At 45.1% G+C, this 21,847-nt stretch overlaps 1 protein-coding gene across 1 annotated transcript; it reads left to right on the forward strand.

The window, feature by feature from the left end:
• Positions 1–7,261: 7,261 nt before the first annotated feature.
• Positions 7,262–20,066, forward strand: LOC142796014 (acetylcholine receptor subunit alpha-like; the record flags this gene model as incomplete). Its single annotated transcript, XM_075886172.1, is given in 7 exon segments — positions 7,262–7,431; positions 7,508–7,552; positions 10,281–10,390; positions 11,321–11,501; positions 13,933–14,314; positions 14,862–15,250; positions 17,685–20,066. Coding segments are annotated over 7 exon segments (1,466 nt in total), but the record flags the coding sequence as incomplete, so codon positions are not given.
• Positions 20,067–21,847: the final 1,781 nt, after the last annotated feature.

Consider the following 21,847-nt stretch of genomic DNA (forward strand, 5'->3'; position numbering starts at 1 on the left):
TTGCAGACGGAGCGCCCAGCGACCGAGACGTCCAGATGGGTCCTCTAGCGATGACAGCCAGCAAAGAGCGTGATGGTCCGTAACAACGGAAAAAGTTCGGCCATACAGGTAAGGCCTGAATTTTGCCACGGCCCACACTAAAGCTAGGCATTCACGTTCAGTGATGGAGAACTTCCGTTCGGCAGGTGAAAGAAGACGACTGGCGTAAGCAATCACGCGGCCCTTCCCGTGCTGTCGTTGGCCAAGGACCGCTACAATTCCATGGCCACTGGCATCGGTCCGAAGATCTGTAGGTGATGCCTTATCATGCCTTCGTATGAGCATGATAGTGGTTACAGGGCTCGGTTGTCTAGCCGAAGGTCGTGGGTTCTTTTTCTCTCCAAGTGTTGTAACAGTGCGAACGATGCATTACCGAGTAGCTAGCCTGCAATCGGTGTTTTCCTCCCTTTTATTTTCTGTTTTTGCCACCTCTTCGCTCAATGCAATATGCAAATATATTCTTGCTTGACCTCACCGACTGTGCGCTGCTGAACAAAACACAATCGACACTGTCGCAAGTGGATCACACATTGAATAGGATCAAACCTTTCAGGGCTTTCACCTTGACGTCGGATGAATGCAGCGCTACTTAGACGAAGACGGGAGACGCAGAACGACACAAATGCGTGCTGCCTGTGCCTATAGGCTGCCGTCTGTGTCTGTCTGCAATTCTGTCATCTTCCGATGCTCGTCTGTATATGTATATCTGTTTATCCTGTCATTGTTTAACTCGCACTGCATTCGCTGAACTGAATACTAACTCGCACAAATAGGCATTATTGGCATCTTGTAGTCGACGCTGAATGAAAACAAATGATCTCCAATCACAAGATAAGTATTAGCCACATTTTGATGCTTTGAATAAAAAGGCTAGTGTCATCTCCTCAAATCTAACAACTTAGGTGTGTGTTTCCCCAACCTACCCCCCCCTCCCTCCCCCCCCCCACACACACAAGTATTAAAGAGTGGTGTTTAGAGCGCCTAAGCAGACAAGAAACGGTAGACAAGAGTTACACAAACGAGCCCTCTTGTCTACCATTTCTTGTCAGCTTACGCGCCCTAAATACCTCTATATTAGAGTACGAACTCACCCAAGTTTCAGTGATTTTAAACTAAAAGTGATCCGCATTGTGTTGTGCACGTCAGCACAGCAGTGATCATCCGTTGGAGTTTATACCGCGTAAATGCTAAAGCTCTGGAACCACATGTGCACGTCACCAGAGTGCTTCAAGAAACGCATCCGGCGTAATATCTCATTTGAAGATGTGACTTACAAAGAACCATATTATTTACGAAGTAGGTTTTCACAATGTTTAAGAATAAATTTAAGAAAGACAATGAGAAGGGAAATCAATTTCCATACCTCACAGAGAACTCACGGATAGTTTTGTTTCTAAGCTCAGTACGCCATGGCACCGCTTTTTGGGCTAATCGTGTGTGCACTGTCAAGATTGACTTGCGTGTACTATATTAGGTGCAGCGCCAGCGTGAGAACATTTTCCTGTGATTTTGAACCCTCATTTGCACAGGAGGGATAGAGCGGCGGATGCGTATAGTTCCAAGCTTGCCGGCTCGGTCCCCAGAGTCGGCAAGTTATGTTTTCATCTACTTTACTTTCTCGGCACTTATATATCTTAATTACTACAAATAACATCCCTACATTTATCTTGCCAATGACACCTTCTGGTTCCTAATATTATTGTGTCTAACAAAAAAAAAGGAGCCATTAAATGTTTCCTTCTTTCCTGTATCTTTACGCGTAATCCAGACATGTCAAAGATCCCTCGCAATAACTGCGGATGCCGTGGAACAATTTCTAATACTTCCAAAACATGCCAAATACTCGATCTAGTCACGCAAGTACACATGGCATGGCTTCTGATATGCTGCGCTTAATTCCCTCGCGACCATTTTCCATGGTTAACATTCCTTCCTTCTCTCTTAAACTCTCTCTCTCTCTCTTTAAAAAAAATATGCTATTATGCGAAATGACTTGCAAACGGCGCTGCTTTTTTTTCTTGTTTTTGACAGGCCAAACTTTGAGAACGAAAAGCGGCACTTTGCCTTCTCTGCTCGAAGCATGAATGTTCGTGGCCAGCTACTGGAAATACAGTTTGAAACGTAACGTTCTTCTTCTTTTTTGACTGCGTCCCTTCTATTTGCTTTCAATATGGCCCCCTCCGCTCCCATAAAGTGGAATGGTGCTGCCGGCGCTGTTTCGGATTCGCGGGATTAGCCACAAAGACGTCTTGATGCCAATTTTTTCGGGGTGCTCCTTCCCAAGTTTAGCGCTACTAAACGAAAGAGCGGGAAGGAGCGCTGTTCCCCAGTGCGCTGTTTCTGTAATAAATTGCGCGCGCTGGCCGCAGCTTTGTCTCGGATTATATGCCCGGAGCGGGGCACAAGAACTCTTTCCCGCGTATCCCAGCGGTACCTTCCATGAAGAGGCGCCTCCTTCGCGTCTCTTCTGCGCTAAATATTTGGACATCATTCGTTTCCTGCGAAGACGCGGCGGACTCCTGTCTTCTCCCTTTGACTTTAACTCGCCATCTGTCATGCAGTCTTTTCTGTTGGAAAAAAAAATTAATGCGGCTTTACAGAAGGCTTTTTGAGCGAGTACTATGGTTATCAAATGTATGAATATATTTGGGATATTTTTCTTCTCCAATAGCAATCAGCAGTGAAGGGTTAGCTTTTGCAATAAAGTGGTTGTTCTTAAAATAATTAGGCGCACAAGTACGTGCGTTAGTACAATACGAAATAATTTTTAAATTCTAAAATTCTGGAAATGTTAGTGATGTGCAGTTACTTGTAAAGTTAACCTCGTTAATTTTGATGCATCCTTTGTTTAAGATAACGGGGAACACGACACGGACAATTATGATGGTCTAGTCAGAATTTCAAGCACCGAAACCTCACAAGGCAGTACTAATAAAAAATACTAACAAGAATAATTACTGTTCTGAAATTAAATAGTAATTAAGGGTATTAGGCTTCCAAACTTTCTTTTTTATGCTGAATAATTAGAATGATAAGAAGTGTCTACATGCACACATAATGCACCCCCACCACACATATGAAATGTTACTTTAGCTATAGCGTAATATGGTAACGAAATATAATAGTTGTTTTGACGATCTATTCACAGATGAAAACTTGTTTCAGCTAATAAAAGACGCTAATGCAGGATTTGGTAAGTTTTATGGGCCAAAAGCTACTTTAAGACGAGATGAAACTTTGAAAACGATTTTCAAAATATGGCTGTAAAGCAGCGGTAGTAAAAGCTATAACTAAGAAATCTGTGAGAAATTTTGAACATAAATGCTGGTTGCGATCGCCAAAAATTAGTTTTAAATATTATTTCGGGCATTTAGTTTATGTTTTTGTTAGTTTTTCTACATACATACTTCTTTCTTAATGTTTATTCATTTCAGAACATTTTGGTTTTATAAAAGAAAGATAGCTATTGACGCTTTACAGAAGGGGAACTAAAATTGTGAGTGCACCGAAAAAGAAGATAGACTTGTTATGTTTCTTCATGTTTGTTGATTTTTGAAGTTAGCAACTTATGAATGTTCTTTTTACTGCTAAGTACAAATTTTTACACCAGGTTACCGATTCTAGTTCCATTTACGTAAATGCTAATAATTAAGACATGTAAAAATTTCTGCTTGCTTATTCCCTCTAGTCACCGAGCAAAATAGGGCACACAGTCTTTTTAAGCTGTTGTTAGAAAAACACAGAAATTAAGCAGAGGTACGCCCACTTTTTCTAATACCGTGCATAAAAAAAAAAGAAAGAGGGTGTGCAATTAAGATTATTTGGGAAACCTCGAGTACCCCAATGTGGTAGGTTTTGTAAAAGAAAAAAAATATCTATGATATGTTTGCGAATCTCAAGATCAATTTTTTTCCAAGCGAAGTCGCAATTCACCTTCATTCAGTTAAATTGTCGTAATAACCGCATTAAAGTTCGAAAACAAAAAATAAAGCATGCCTCATGGAGTCTTCTTCGCTTAACTGTATGCGGAACCTGATTTCGCTGCGTCCAAGAAGGCAACAATCTTCTCGAACGATTCTTTCTTGAATCAGTATTTTCTAGTGCAAGAATACAGTAACACATACCTGCAAGTGGCGAATTACAGATGTAGTTCGTGTTTCGAACTCGTACAGCATGCTTTGGCAATGCTGTTCTTGAAGGCATTAATTTTCTTGCAACAGGGCGTATACATCTCGAAGACTGCGTAGGTATTCGTCAGCGAGAAGTGACACAACCTCACTTTCACGCAGGCGACAGAAATACGTATTCATGCTATAAATGAGAATGACTCCTCGGGCGTTACACCAAGGGGGGAACGTCGGGAGGTGGTCAGCATATAGGTGCAAAGAAAAAAAAACATTTCCTCGATTCGACATCATTGCTCTTCAGAATGTTTCCTCCGTTACGGCACAGACTTCTGTCACAAACTTCGGAAAAATAATAAATATGCAAACGTGTGCGTCCTGGGCCGCACGGAAAAATGATATGTTTTGTTAGGCTTCGTTATTGATTCCAAATTTTATCGGCAACATATTTGCGAGAAAATAACTGCGGGACTAAGGCCTCTTCCATGTTCCACCAGTTAATTCGGTCATGTGCTTGCTGCTGCAATTTATAGCCGCAAACATCTTAATTTCATCTACCCACCTAACTTTCTGTCTCCCCCTAACCCACTTGCCTTCTCTTGGAATCCAGTTAGTCTCCCTTAACGACCAGCGGTTATCCTGTCTACGCGCTACATGCCCGGTCCATGTCCATTTCTTCTTCTTGATTTCAGCTATGATATCCTTAACCCCCGTTTGTTCCCTAATCCACTCTGCTCTCTTCTTGTTTCTTAAAATTACACCTACCATTTTTCTTTCCATTGCTCGCTGCGTCGTCCTCGATTTAAGCTGAACCCTCTTTGTAAGTCTCCAGGTTTCTGCTCCGTAGCTAAGTACCGACAAGATACAGCTGTTATATACCTTATTCTTGAGGGATAGTGGCAATCTACCTGTTATAATTTGAGAGTGCTTGCCCAATGTGCTCCACCCCATTCTTATTCTTCTAGTTACTTCAATCTCGTGGTTCGGCTCCACGGTTATTACCTGTCTTAAGTAGACATAGCCTTTTACAACTTCAAGTGCACTATTACTTATCTCGAAGCGCTGTTCTCCTCCGAGGTTATTGCACATTACTTTTGTTTTCTGCAGATTAATTTTAAGACCTACTTTTCTGCTCTCCTTGTCCTACTTCGTAATCATGAGTTGCAATTCGTCCCCTGAGTTACTCTGCAATGCAATGTAATCGGCAAAGCGCAGGTTATTAAGGTACTCCCCATTAACTCCTATGCTTAACCGTTCCCATTCTAGGCCTCTGAAAACTTCCTATAAGTACGTGGTAAATAGCGTTGGGAAGATTGTATCCCCCTACCTTACGCCCTTCTTGATTGGTATTCTGTTGCTTTTTTATGAAGCACTATGGTAGCAGTTGATTCCCTGTAGATTTTTTCCAGGATGGATGTTTATATATGCTTCATCGACGCCGTGATTCCGTAGTGAACGTATTTTGTACTGATTCAGGCTCGTAATCACCCTATCGCACACATGCACTCTAGAAAACGTGCTTCTCACTCATACAGGTTGAGTTACGTTTCTTTAAAACAATGAATACCCCGTTAATTTATGTGATGGGCCCTCAAAATTTCTAGTGCTACCTTGCTTTTATTTTCCCCCAGGATCATATTCTGCATGAAGCATGATGTGCATTCACATGAAGTAACATGCGTGCTTAAATGCACACTGTCATTATTCATTACCATGAGAGCGTGTTCCCTCGCTATGGTATTTTAGTGTATTCTAGTACAGTACTCTTGTATATTCTAGTATAGTGTTCTAGTTCTACTAGAATACTATATAACTAGAATACTATAGAACTAGAATACTATAGAACTAGAATAATATACTCAACCGTATAAAATGAGGGTTCCTAAAATGAGTTTTCTCCGCTCTGTATATTTATCCGCTCAGGGGCATTTATCGAATTCCGAAAAAGAATTGGACACGAGAAGTTATAGTGTGTATTTCGTTGCAGAAAGTGGCGGCAGCGTGGTCATCTTGAAACGCCCAGTTCGGGAAGTACCTGCAGCATAAAGCAGCCGACTTTAACCGATTATTTCCCCTCCCTCAACGCCATGTATAACATAACAAACACATGAAGTCAAGTCAATTAGTATCTTCTTATCATGAAATAGGTGTTTCTATCTCGGGCAATGTTTTTTTTTCTTTTCGTATCCCAATTTTCGTCATTCTTCGATGAATACGGTAGTTTCTGGGTAGCCCCTTCTCATAATAAGCATACGGCCTCGGCAAAAGCATTTTAATTTTCACTTGCACTGGTTTGAGCGAAGACCCTTCTCGCACGCGAGGTTTAGTGCAAAATATTTCAGATACCAAAGCCTCCGCAGTAAGCGCCAAGCGTAAGTCATTGATATGTGCCTTATGGCTCAGCGATGGCGACCACATGTCGCCAGTAATCAGGAATAAGCGGGAGAGACCCGAGCAGTCGTTGAAGGGCAGCTGATTAATCTGCCCGAATCGAATCATCTTTATGCCCATTAACGTCGGCGGCGTTTCCGCATTCCCGCTCCAGCCAAACGCCGCCTCTGTACGGCGGCAGGCAATCGAAGGCGCTTGCTGCGCTGAGAGGTGTCGGGGAGCACTGAGAGCGTTTCCTGCAATCGGGCTCTCGGATCCGAGACGGTATATGCGCCGGCTGCAGCAGGATCGATGCCCGTCGGCCATAGCTGCGAAAACAGAACCCTGTGAGGAAGCAGGCCACTGCGCTGTCGCTCATGAAAGTTTGCCTCCACAGATGGCAGTGCCGGCGGAGAGTTACTGTCCGACCCGTCCCCTGCCCGCATCAATGTGCACCTACATTCCCTAGCTTGAGAGAGCTGTATAAAGCCTTCGCAACAGTTATCCGACAGAAGTCGCTGGTGAGTCTCTGCTGGCGACTCGAAGTCCCCAAAAAGGCCACTGATGCTGCGCGGCTGTTTCGTGCGGGCTACAGGAGTCTTTCTGTACGACGGCCCTCGCAGCATCCCCGGCATCGGCGGAACCGATCGATGGGATGCGGGGTGCTGCCTACGGAGCAAGGCGTTGACGCAGTGGAGCTCTGAAAGAGTCGCCGTCGACGCCGATGGTGCTCCTCCGGCTGGTGCTTCTTGCGGCTGCCGCGTGCGCGTCGCGAGAAGCCAAGCGGCTGCACGACGACCTGCTGTCCGACTACAACCGGCTCATCCGTCCTGTCGGTAACCATTCGCACAAGGTGACCATCGTCGTCGGCTTAAAACTGTCGCAGCTCATCGACATCGTAAGTGACCGGCATGGGCGACTTTCCATGACCAACACACATTCCAGCTCATGCCATCGCGAATACTTCCTTACAGAACCTCAAGCACCAGGTCATGACTACGAATATTTGGCTTGAGCAGGTGAGCTGTTTACTCTTTACGATTATTAAAGGCATGCAGGCATGTTTTTGATTTAACTTCTGCATTGGTAAAATTGATACACGTGCTAAAGTAACTGTGGACAATGATAAACGAACTGCTTTTTTGCCATAGACTGAGTTTGCCAACTTGTTTGAGGCTACATACAGCCGGCAATCAGGCCATCTGCGTTTTCGCTCCAGATGAGAGGTTTCAGCAGCCTCTCACAAGAGGGCCTCACTGACTTACCAGCGCAATTTCAACGTCATCGAGGAGAGGATGTGAGCGCACTCAATGTCTGCTGTGGGCTACAGCGACGTCTGCGCCTACTCTAAGGCCACAACGCCAGGAAGGGTTGCTTGATGTCTGAAGGTTAACGATGGCATCAAAAGTGGAAGTGGGTTTGGCTGAACTGCGAACGCTGAGAATCAATAAAGTACAGTTTGAATCGTTGGTTATATTCTATAACACGTGCTTTATCTAGACGTTATTCACTGTTACCGTAATATCGAGGGGAAAAAAAGAAATTGATGGAACACACAGCTTTACACAGATTCTTCAATAGTGATCAAACTGATGATATAGACGCAGTGACCACCAACTTTTGAAGCTGCTCATGTAAATAAACGCGAAAAAAGGGAGCCGTAAACGGTGCCATATGGTGAGCGAGGCATGTAGCTTCAAGTGTAGCTTCAACTGAAAGCGATTTGTGTGTTTATTTATTTATTTATTTATTAGAATACCCTCAGGGCCCGTAGGGCATTACAGAGGGGGTGGGTACAACATATATAACACAAGAAAAAAAGACAAAATAAAGAAACAAGTATCAGATGCGCAAATCAGGAAGGCAACATAAGTCAACTAAAAATGTATAAGAATTCAAGCACATACAAGACAAAGATAGATAATGAAAACTGCGTATAGTTACAAGCATTGCTGAGAAATTGCAGTCTTGAATAACAAAGGGTCTGTTATTGATACAACGGAAGAGGGAAGGTGGTTCCAATCGGCGGCTGTTTTCGGTAAGAAGGCTGCTGAAAAGAATTTGGTGCGGCAAAACGGAATGGCAACCTTATGCTGATGATCAATGCGCGATGAGTGGTATGACGGTTGTGAAATGAGGTCTCGCTTCATTGATGGATTGTGAAAAAATATCTTATGAAAAAAATGCAGTCGCGCCAGTTTCCTCCGGACAGTTAAATTGGGTAGGTCAAGGTTAGATTTCATTTCTGATATGCTAGCAGTACGGGAATAATTAGAACAAATGAACCGAACTGATGTTCCCAATGTTTATTCGATTAGGGGCTAACTTAAACTACAGCATAATTTTTTTCTTATGATTAACCAATTTTCACTCGTCGGCGCATTGCTCACAGCACATCGCAAGTAATGCCAAAAGCTAACACCGATAGACGCGCAGCCATGCACACGCCAAGTGACTTGCAAGCATTCTTCCTGACGTTATCCGAATCATATGCGCCGACTGAACCAAACGGCAAGGGTGCACAACGCTTTCGAGAGGCCCGCCTCACGAAATGACTGCTTCATCTGCTTTTTTTTTTCATATTTATACTTTCCTCGGATCGCGCCTGTGTGGGGCGTGTATTGCACGAAGAACACGAACTCAAGGAGGACATAGCACATGCCCTTTCGCAATATGTAGCTCGTTTCGCAGAAACTGCGGTGTTGACGTCGTTGGCTGTGAGCGAAAAGTCGGCGTTGTCTGGGAGTAAAAATTCGAGATGGTTGCGGAATAATTGGCGCAGCTTGCGCAAGCACTAAGCCTTACAAGTCTTCAAACAGCGAAACTGAATGATGATTAATCTGGTTGCTTTTAGGTTGTTCATAGGCCTAAGGTGATGAGGGTTGTTCATTGGTTGTTTCCAGGTCGTCGCTAGGCTTTAGGTATAGGATATGTTAAAGCCTAGTTCAACCACGTGCTAAGACATTACAGACAAGTACTACGACGTCAGCCAAGTACTATATACGATTTTATCGAACTACTACGGCGTGGTAGCAATCACTACGAAGTTATATTTAGGTGCAGTAGCTATTCAAGTGGTTTAACTGAAGGTGAGTGTAAATTAGACATAAATTATTAAAGAGACGTGATTGTCATCATTAGAGAAATCTCCTATCTCGGCTCTTGGGAACTCGTAGGGCTTGTCCCTGCTATGAAAGAGTCTCTATAGCATCTACTGTTGTTGCTCATCTTCCGAAGCCTCGGCTTGTGTTGCATTACCAAGTGACTGTAGTCATCGCAAATCAGTCATTGGTTCTGCAGCTTCATAGCCAAGACCACAGTTACTCACTGCAGTCTCTGTTATAGAAACTGTGACGGGGATGTGCGTGACAAGTGGTGCGTAGTGGAATTTCACCAATATCTGGGGCACATACCATTTATGATTTTTGCCAGAGGCCTTATCTCATAGGCAGACACTGGTTGTTTGACTAATGGCAACGTGAGCGCAGTTTTAGCAATACGTAGCAGCCAGCTGAGTTTAGAGGGAGTTTTGGTGATGTTCTTTGAAATGCATATGATGGAGTTCTTATACAGTGGAGAAACACAAGTTCATATTTTGGTACGGCCATTCTACGGGCTTCAAATAATGTCTCAGAAGGCTGTAGAAGTACCTCATATCGATGCATTTGACATGTAACTCTACGCACACATATTGACTGCCTGCGAGGACTCCACAATTATTGGCTGCTTTTAATGCCTTTGCTACAGGAGTGGGAAGACGACAAGCTCCGGTGGAACCCGGAGGACTACGGCGGCGTGGACATGATTCATGTTCCGGCTGAGAGCCTCTGGCTTCCGGACATCGTGCTTTTCAACAAGTGAGCAATGGACAAGCTGTAACCTCCTCCCCCAACTTCGTATATTCCATCAAGTTTCTACATTTGTGAATCATGGTGTGTGAGCGCTTTAAAATCGCATTACTCGAGCAAACATTAGTGTTGAAAGAAAGAGGTTTAGAGCTTTTTAGTTTCATACCAAAAAGGTAAGATAAATGAACAAACATCGGTACGTCATGTAAGCGTCTCAGTATGTAAGCGCCTATTTGCTTAAATTTAGGTGCGGCTTAAAATCTGCAGTTGGTGAAAATTGGTCTGCATTACTCCTCAACGGCATACCCACACATCATGAAGTGGTTGTAGCATCTAATAACCCCAAAATTAAACATTAATTTTCGTAGGCTCTGATAGAAGGAAACGCGCTTCGTCAGCAAATAACCTGAGAGAGGAGAGAGACGAAGAAGAAGACCGGGTGATAAACCAGATATTAGCATCCTGTTTGCTACCCAACACTGGGGGGGTGGGTTAAAGGGGCGAGAAAGAAGGTGTCGGGATAGAGAGAAAAAAAGGAGAAAAAAACGCATGTGCACGCAGGAGAAAACAAAACACACACACAAAAAAAAGCGCCCTATAGCAAAAAGCGCCCTATAGCACTTGCAGAGGCTTCTTTTCTGAGGTCGCATACTGACGATGGTGAACATTTATTTCCTCCGACAGAGGTGTCTTATCTAATTTGTTGAGCACGTTCCAAAGACATAGTCGTTGTGCACTATACTGTCGGCTGTCACAAAAGATATGCCCAATACTTTCTTTGTTGCCACAGGTTGCGGTATTGACCATCCCACTGTGGAAACTTAGGGTAACTTTAGAGATTGGCAACAGTCAACGCAGCGAAAACAATCACGGACTGACACAATGCATGCGTAGTGATCTTCACGTCCTTAATGAACACTTTTTTTTTCTGTTCCACAGTGCGGACGGTAACTACGAAGTGATCCTGATGAACAAGGCGACCGTCTATTCGACAGGCAAAGTGGTCTGGAAGCCGCCGGCTCTCTACAAGAGCACCTGCGAAATCGACGTCGAGTACTTTCCTTTCGACGAACAGAACTGCCTCATGAAGTTCGGATCGTGGACCTACGATGGTCTTGAGGTGCGTCCACCGTCCAAACTGGTCGCTCGACTTCGGCCACAAGCCACTCGGTGAATCCACAATAAGTTCTTTTGCGTGAAACCTGCATAAGCAGCACACCTCAACTCCTGACCCGCGTTTCAGCTGGTGTGCAAATTAACTTTTATAATGAACTTCTACCATTTCGCCCAAACGAGTACCCGACGAATTGTACGGATAATTATTGCGCATGTGTGTTCTTTAGGCTCGTCGTTACTGTATATCTCTGTTACTACACTCAAGGGTATTTTTTCAGCGAATGCCCACTGTAATAGTAATCAAGGCTAAGCACTCATAATTTTGCCGAAGACTTTGTTCCAGGGCGAATTTGTGCCTATGTTTGCTGGACATGCTTTTTCTAGCACAATTCATCGAACATAAAGAAATGATGGTTTTGAGCCTCTTCTCTGCCATTTCTACATGTTTTAAACAGAGTGCCAGTAATGGCGTCTGTTGTAATCATTATTTTGGCTTTCTTTTCATTATTATTATTCCTATTTTGAAGTCATAACCTTCTAAACACTAAATGCAACCTGTATATAGCTTAAGAACGTCCTAATCTATTTAATGTAATATTTTTACGACCAGCTTTCCTTAGGTTTTTCGAGAGGTATACAGACCGTGACGTGATGATATAGCAGCCGCTCACTTGAAACCAGGACGTCGCGACATTTTGGCACTGCCCCTAGCTCAGTCGACTGGCAGGCATGCTGCAGTGTGGAGCCTCACGTGGAGCAGCGGAGGAGCCCGAGCGAGCAAAAGCCCGCGCCAATGCACCGCGATGTCTTGCTACCACGTGATTACCCACTGCGTGGTGACGTCACGGCAAGATAACGTCCTTGGGTACTCAACCCAAAGTGCTTGTAAAAAAAATTAAGGCAGCTTCACGCCAAGTCTGAAATAAGTGCGGAGCTGGGTGGCCTTCTTTGTTTCTCTTCACTTATTCTCTTTACTTCTTCAACTCTTTCTTCTTCTCTCTGTTTATCGCAGTTTTTTCCTCTGTTTATTTCTATTTCTCTTGTACTCTTTCTCGCTTTTCTATCTTTATTTATTTTTCTTCCGTCTTTCTATTATTTTCTTTGGTCATTTCTCTTTTTCTTTCTTGATCTCTGTTTTTTCATCTCTTGTTTGCGTGTGTCAATTCATTTCTCTGTCTTGATTTATATTCAAGTTTTCTTCTGTTTCTTTCTCTTCTTCTGTGGCTTCCTTTTTTTCTTTGTGTACTCTTTCCCTCGCCCTTCAGAGAGCTTTTGCATTCCACGCCTGTCAAATCGGCGCACGCGTTGGGAACAAATCAGAAGATGAATAAGAGGACGAAGAGAGTACACGACAATTCATGACGATTGCAATTTTTTTCGCTACTAACTGGGCTTTTCCAAGCTTAAACAGATACACTGCTAAAATATAGTTTTTATGTCATTTTGAGCGCTCTAATAGCCTCCCAGTATTCCCCCCCCCCTTCGTGACCATGAAGTTGAAACGGCAAAATTGTAATGCCTTTTTATACATGGTAACCAACAATCGTAGCATGTTTTCTTTTTTTGGACTGAGACACACCACTTCTACGTGGTGCTGCAACTTTAGCGTGAAAAAACAAAAAAAGGAGATAGAAAAAAGAAAGAAAGAAAGAAAGGGAAAATAAAACAAACACGAGCGATACCATGAGCTGGCTCCCACATAAATAATATTGAAGTAAAGTGTTCGCCATTACATAATTGTAATGGCTGTGAGTAGCTGTAATCTGATTTACTGCTCACGGTTTTTCGTGCACAGCGGCTTTGAGAATAAACTTTAGCGGACACTTCTTAGTGGGATTGTGCAGAATGTGAAAATGTATAGACTGTGTCATGAAAGCATTCAATGTTAGTTCATCTAACCATGTTAACAAACAATATTTGAAAGTTCGCTTACCTATCTTGTCTGCTAGAAAGCTCAACAAGAATTGTACTGGTGCTCTTTTAGCATAATTTATGGGAAACCATTTTGTATTTTCCCCTTTTGTTAACTAGTACTGATGAATTATTTCACTGTTGTCTAGGTCAATGTTAAGAAAGAAGATATTATAGTGACGTCCTGTCTTCATAAATTCAAATCGGTTCTTCGGGGTCCTGCGATGTCGTGGCATAGTTCAGAAAGGGAAGTTAACAACAACCTTTTTTCACCACAATACCACAAATAAATGCTAGCTTGCTGGATAGTTAAATTGGTTGAACGACCATCCCGGAGGAAAGACATCAGTCGTGGGTTCGATAGCTGGACCAGGACCAATGTTTACCAGGACCAATGTTTATGGGACTATAAGAGGCATTCACTCTGCGTGATCCGCATCGGCTTCGTTCTACAGACGGGTAGTGGTATATTTCCCTTTCATGTCTTCAATGTTTCACGTCACGAGTGACGTTTCTGGGCGCAGGTGGACCTCCAGCACGTCAAGCAACGTCCCGGCGTGGCCGTAGTGGAGACGGGCATCGACATGAGCGAATTCTACAAGTCAGTCGAGTGGGACATACTGCGCGTGCCGGCCAAGTACAACAACGAGTTCTACGACTGCTGCGAGGAGCCGTTCCCCGACATCACCTTCAACATCACCATGCGCCGAAAGACGCTCTTCTACACGGTCAACCTGATCATCCCCTGCGTGGGCATCTCGTTCCTGACTGTGCTCGTCTTCTACCTGCCCTCGGATTCCGGCGAGAAGGTGACGCTCTGCATTTCCATCCTCGTCTCCCTCACCGTCTTCTTCCTCCTACTCGCCGAGATCATCCCGCCCACGTCACTGGCCGTGCCCCTTCTAGGCAAGTGTATTATGAATTGCTTGACAAGCTGGATATAGTCAGACATGAAGCGAGTTTACCGGCCAAATGAGAAATCCGCGTTACGAATGTATACTATAAGCATAACCTCAGCGCTTGTTGCAGATGCAGCATGTCAAATGCGTAGCGTCCTAACGAACTGCGCTACGGGGCGCGTACGCTAGTGCCATTGTGCGTCAGTGAGCAATGCAGGCGTTGACTTGAACGCGGACAAACACCAACACTTTAGCGCGAAGTCGTGTTACTCTCTGACTACTTTTGCGCAAGGTATCTTTCACCACTACAGTTGAACCCCTTTATAACAGAGAAAACATGCACTCGGAAGCACTTCTCGTCCTTTATATGAGGTGTCTCTTACAAGCAGGCTACCGCGCATGCACTTTCTTATCAACGCCTATTTTTATGCTGGCACTCTGGCGTCTCTTATACCCATATGCCTCTTACATCAGTGCCTCTTATAAAGGGGTTCATATGCATATGTAATGTAAAAGCACAGAAGTGGGCGTTACTGACTCGCTCTTCCTTTTAGGCAAGTACCTGCTGTTCACCATGATCCTCGTCACGCTGTCCATCTCGGTGACCGTCGGAGTGCTTAACGTGCACTTCCGGTCACCATCGACACACCGCATGGCACCCTGGGTGCGGCGCGTGTTCGTACACCTCATGCCGCGGCTACTATTCCTGCGGAGGCCCGATGCGGCCGACCGCCAGCAGCCGCCCGTCGATCCCTTGCAGCTACTGCTACTGCGACGGCCCACCGAACCGATGACGCCGGCGCCGGTGGTGCCCCCATCGGCAGCCGCCGCGGACCAGTCCGAGTCGCCCGAGGCCGGCTCGTGCACTCCGGAGGTGCGCAGGGCCATCGACAGCGTGCTCTTCATCGCCGACCACATCCGCAAGGAGGACGACGACGAAAGCGTGCGTACCGTTAAAGTCATCGTAAAGCGCACCCATTTGGTGCCACGGAAAGAAAAACGAACAGGCGCAAACTGCCAGTTAATTTATTGGAGGCATAATCGCAGGTAAGCTGCGCAGGCTCACCGTTACAACTTGTGGATACATGAACTTCAGTGAAGCCACTTATTATTTCTATGCCCGTGGTCATCCTCCTTTGTGTTGGGCCTTCTCGTTGCTCTTCACGATGAACTTGTGAAAATACTATCTCACCCTACGATCAACTCTTTTTAAGGGTCATCGTGTTGCGTGCTGACCAAACGGATATGAACCAGCTATATTGTAATATCTGGTACTTCACGTCTCGTATCAAGACATGATAATGAGGCACGCCGTACGGGAGGGCTCCGCGAATTTTGACCATGTGGTGTTCTTTAACGTGCATTGACATCGCACAATACACAGGCAACTACACTGAAGCAAATTCTGCTTGAAGAAACCTTTTTTTTTTTGTGTGTGTAGTAGTCCCTAATTACTAGAAGGTGATACTAAATCTGGAATCCGGAACAACCCGGTATCCGAACTATCAGTGCGTCAAAAAACACAGTTAATCTGCACCGAAAGACACAGTTTCGCCGCAAGAAGGAAGCAATGAAAGCAACGGCAACAATTCCGAATTTCAAACGAAGCTGCAGCAGAGTTTTCATTTGGTCTTGGTACAACATTGCCGTCGGAAATGGCGCAGGGTGAACGGGGCCACGAGAAGAGAAAACTTCGCGCCTGCGTTTTTGTATCCTCTTCTCGTGTTCATCCTGCGCCATTTTCGATAACGATAGACGAAGTCAAGCGAAGGCTAACTCACTTAGCATCCAACTTGGCGTAACTCGACAAAAACGTCGGTGTAAATTGAAACGCGACTGCTGCGGTGAGTGAAGTGGCCTTCGCCTACCCGTCGCCAGGAATGTTTTTCAGGGGGTGCACCCACTTGTTGAAGGCTTTGACAATTTCAGAAAAACACCTACGTATAGTTTCATTACTCACTTTTGGGTAAAACTCCACCAGAATGTTTTTGAGGGGGATGTGGGGTGGGGAGCAAGTTTTTAGGGCACACCCTGGCTACGCGCCTGAGCCTCCGTGATGTCTATCTCTTCATTATAAAACCGAAAGGGAAACATAACAGCACATACATAACTACGAGCTGTGTGCTGAGCTCTGTCACGATAAAGCGCGCGCCACCGCGCCCTGCCGAGCTAAGTACGCAGTGCTTGCCGCAGCCACATGTGCACAGCTTCGTCTGCATATTCAAAGGTCGTGGGTTCGGATCCCACCGACGAAAAGGCTGCTTTGTAGTTCATTGTAATTTGTTTCAGTGTCATAACCACTACAACCCACTTTAATAATGTCCCTTTCGACTTCCTCGGTCTGAATGTCCGCGAAAAAGATTTGGTTGATTTCACTATTATTAAAATATGTATACCTAGGAACCAGCATTCATCGTGATTTTTTTTTTGTTCGCCAGCAATTTCTGTACAGCTTAGGTCCTCCGTACCCGTCGCGGTCACTTAGGGGTTGTGGTATTCATCTTTTGATCCGCAGGTCGCGCGTTCGAATCTCGGCAGCGACGACCGAATTTTTTGTGGTGGTGAAAATGCTTGAGGCCCGAGCACTTAGATTTAGGTGCACGTTTAAGAACCCCATGTGGTAGAAATTTTCGAGGCCGTTCACCAAGGCGTCTCTCATAATCATATCGTGGTATTGGGACGTGAAACTTCGTCAGTTATCAATAATTTGGTCCTTCATTTCCAGTGTGAAGTGGCAGGCTAGACCGCATGTTATTTGGTAGGCACTTCTACGTTTAGATAATTGAATATTTTTTGCATGCTTGGCAAGTCACCAAGGGCCGTATTTAAGCGAATCGAGAAAAGTTTGTAAAAAATCCAAAAACCGCCACAGCCAGTCATATAAGCAGCGATTGGCATTATTTGTCTCTTGCTTAATCTAACATTTGGATGTGGCGTACAATGAATCGCCAATGCGGTGAAGTGAGGTTGATGCACTGTGGGTGCATCAACCGTAGCCGCGTCGAGTTCACACTTTTGGAGGTTTTCCGCTTACACAAGTAAACTTTCGGCCACCACTGAGCATACCGTGATTTGGTCCTGCATTATTGATTATGCTCAGAAATACAAACTACTGATGGTTGCTTGTTACATTTTTATCATTTTTTTATAACAGCCACGCAGCAGGGATGTTGCACGTACTCCTCTGTTTTGCTTTCCATCTCTTTCAAATAAATATAAACCATCTCGCCCAGCCTAACAATTTATTGTATGTACTGTTTTTTCTATTTCGCAATCGACGCTCATTTGTGAGAAAATTTGTGAGATGTCACACAAACTTCGATTTATTTGTAACTCTACAATAATGACAGTGGTGCGTGCATATGCTCCTACTGCAGGACTGCGAAGACTGGAAATACGTGGCCATGGTGTTGGACAGGCTGTTCCTGTGGATCTTTACTCTTGCTAGCCTGGTAGGCACGTGCGGCATAATCCTGCAAGCCCCTTCCCTCTACGACACCCGGCTGCCCATCGACGTCCAGATGTCACACATCGGCCGCGAGTACGCCACCCTCCACGCACCCTGATCCGACCCCGAGGTCCCCGTATGCGGCTCGTGTGGGGTCTGGAAGAAACATTTCGTGTGTTTCTATCTGCTCCATAATGCTACGCTCTTGTACAAAGTCGACCTCACCGAAATGTGTTGAATTACCTTTTCAAAGCAGTTACCTCTAGACGATTCCACTGAGTGATGAATCGAATAACTACGTTCCGATAGCAAACATATATTTACGTTCTTACTTCAGCGGACTTTGGTCTCCTGACTCGCAAAACAGCGTTGCTGATCCAAGGTTCCATGTGAACACTTCGTTGTTGTTTTTTTAACAGAAACATCACATCGCGTCACTTATGGATTGTCTTGCGTGTGAATCACGTTACGCCCGCCATTTGTACCGACTATATATGCCTCAGTTGTAAACCACCTCTACTCACTTAGGGAGAAAAGAGAGAAACAGACAGAACGCGGGTTTCCGCGCTGTATGCGCAAGTAACCACGCTTGGAGTTCGCGATAACGAACAATACGAAAAATTCAGTTCGGTAACTACGTGCTGGCGGGCATAGAGTTTCCCAATAGAGGGAACTCTGGCGCTAGTGTCTATGGGAGCTGCAACGCACGGCTCTTCAGCGAGCATGGGAATGATGGGTAGTACACACTTTTTTCTAAACTTCGTACTTCTTGCCTGCTTTTGGCTCTGTGTGTGTTCGTGTGGCTTGAAGCTGTTTTTTCATGAAACGAAAATCAGATAATGTTCAGCGATTGCGCTTCACCACCCTATTTTTTTAGACTTTCTTTCAAAACAATACTGAAACACAGCAATAAACGAAGCCGCAAGTACGATTCGCCGCTCGCAAGTACGAAGACTAGGCAAATGTGCGTACTACCCATCATTCCCATGGTCACTGAACGATCGCACCGCCAGAGTGCCCTCTAGTTAACTTTTAGAAACTCTATGCTGACTGGGACTGGCATTTCATCGTATGGTTTACGAAGATGCGTCTGGGCTATGCACGTGCGCATAACCGCAGATTGATTTCGTGGTGAACTCGCTACGTTGCGTGTATATTATTGGCATGCTAGCCGTTAAACAAGGTATCCTGCTACATCGCACGAAGAGAGAGGGCAACAATCTTCTGGGCACGTTCATCCAGTTAAAGGGAGAGGGTTGACACTTCTATAAATTTGTGGCTATTGAACATAGCGCTCAAGCTTCGCATGCTAACCGCCACGTCAGAACGCACAGCGCAGGAAGCGATTTTACATTAAGAAATTGACAGATCATCTCGGAAGCAAACGTGCCCAGTTTCTTACCTGACAAGTCACTGACGTGTGACAGCACATTAACGCGCGAGCTCTTTTGAAACACGCTTGTCCGTGGTATATACCTTGGCTGAACGCAGCGATATAAACAAATTAGAATAAGGGTACCTGTCCATTAATGTTAAAATGTCATATTTTATTATTCCCGAGGCCCCACTACCGGAAGGTGAACTGGCGCATTCAAAACACCCATAGCACTCCCTGACCACCTTCCAGCAGTCGAACGCCTAAATTCCTGTTCTTCATTCACTTCATTTGCGCCCAGCGCTTAGACAAATTCGCTAAAGCCGCATTCTTGGTGTAGTACCAGCATTGAAAACGGCCGTCACTTTTTAATCTTCATTCTCTCGCGACGCCGCTTTCTAGAGGGTGATGACTATGATACATAACTGACACGCACGCACACGCACACGCACACACACACACACACACGCACACACACACACACACACACACACACACACACACACACACACACACACACACACACACACACACACACACACACACACACACACACACACACACACACGGCTTACAAAACTTCATTGAAGCTCACGACCAGCGAGAAAGTGAACAGCGCTTTCGTGCCGCGTGAGGCGCAGGCACGGCCTGGCCGGGGGCCCGGAGTATATCGCCGTTGTACGAGTCCTGTTGAAAGTGCACGGCTCCGCCTTGAGAGAGTGGCTGTCCGATGCGTATCGCCTGCACATGTGCTATTTACAATTTGTTGTACGTTCACGCGCAGTAATCTTTCGCGATTTTACATTTGTTAGTCAACAACTGGCCATCCTGAACATTGTTTTTCTTGGAATCCTTACGTTAATGCGTTGTTTGCAGGAGGGTTGTCAGCCAAATTAGTAGCATATATCCACGTGAATAAATGTTTAGACGACGCTATTGCTTGCTTGCTATTGTACATTTGCTCGAAGATCATTTTTTTAAAATAAACGTCACACTTTATCCTGACCTGTGTTTCAAAGTTTAGTGACGTAACACACGTATTACGTATTATCAGCCGAACCGTCCATCTGTATTATAATACAAGGCCGACAAAGTTCACCTGCCAGGCCGATCGAGTATACTATTCTTATAGAATGCCTGCCATTACCATAGAAATTATAGGCCGACTGCAGGCGACTGCAGTATTCTGCTTCCATTTCTGATCTCACCAGTCGTGTCCACTGACAGCATTGCTCAACGCAATGGTTTCAATGCTCTTCATTGGACACAGAACACTTACAGCTTCTAACTTATGTGATCTGTGGTTCGGGTGCACGTTAAAGAATTCGAGGTGGTCAAAATTTCCGGAGCCCTCCACTACGGCGTCTCTCATAATCAAATGGTGGTTTTGGGACGTTAAACCCCACAAATCAATCAATGTGATCTGGGGAGCGGCCCTTCAACAGGCGCAACGCAGCAGTCACCGAAGGAAGAGACCCGCTAGCGCCCAGCAGCATAGCGAGATATTTTTCTTTAAGGTGGGATTCAACCACATTTTGTGTCTTCATGTATGCGTACGTTTGTAGACGTGCGTGTATATGTACACTTGCAAACAACTCCACCTGTCTGGGCACTACGCTCAACCGATTCGTCGCGCAAGACTTGATGACACGGCCAACTGCAGGTGTGTTTGATCGTTCTGTATGAAGCGGGCTTCTGGCGGCGACAGACGCAGACACGGGGAGGCTGAAGAGAAAGCAAAAAGAGAAAAGGCAGGGAAGCTAACCAGACGAGCATCCGGTTTGCTACCCTGCACTAGAAATAAGGGAATGGGGAGAAAAGAGAGAAGGAGAGCACTGAACATACAAACAAGTATAGACAGTCAGTCAGCGAGGCCAGAGGCCGAAGAATGTTCGCACAGCCGATGAAGAAGCCGCTTACCGGGGTGTGACTCGCTGCCAAGCGAGGCCGCTGGTCTCGACTCGTTTAGAGCACTCCGCGACGCAGTACGGTCGAAACGGCGAGAGGCGGCTGTGCTGGACGACGGGACTGAAACTTGGCATAGCTTGGTATTACTCCATATGACTTAGCATCATTTGGCATCACTTCGTATAACATGGCCAGCACCAGCTATAGGAACTAATCAGCCCTGCTGTCTCTTTAGCCTTGTGCCACTACAGTGTAACCTAAGGCAGTTTTTTTTTTTGGCATACCAATGGCATACCAATCCGTAGCATGCGTCATTTTGACCACATTGCATGCACTATAAATCAAAATAAATGACATGGAAGCACACTACAACCTTCTGTACAAGTTTTTAAAGGACACATTTGAGTGTGTGAACACGACAGAGGCTGATTTCTTCTATAACACATATTGATAAAATAAACGTTAACAAATGAGTTCGTTCCCATGGACACAAATTCATTTTCATCTAGTTAAACTGAGCACCAAGCCTCATACTGAAAAAAAGCTAACAGAGACATGGAAAAAACCAAAGCAAAGTTGAAGTCGCATGAAAGTGACTTCTTTCGAGAAATGTCAGACAGCACAGGCACTGGAGAGCTCACGTTACTCTTGAGCGACGCATTTCGTAAAGGAGGAGGCTCTTTATTTGGGTCCAGCAGTTGCGCTGCTCAGAGAACAGCGCCAACAAAGGCCTTCTGAAACCGTCGGGCAGCGTGGGAAGGCAAGCATACGTAACGCCGCCTTCACGTGACATTGATTAGATCGAATTG

The sequence above is a fragment of the Rhipicephalus microplus genome, unplaced genomic scaffold, assembly GCF_043290135.1.
Source record: "Rhipicephalus microplus isolate Deutch F79 unplaced genomic scaffold, USDA_Rmic scaffold_1018, whole genome shotgun sequence".
NCBI classification, from domain to species: Eukaryota; Metazoa; Arthropoda; class Arachnida; order Ixodida; family Ixodidae; genus Rhipicephalus; species Rhipicephalus microplus.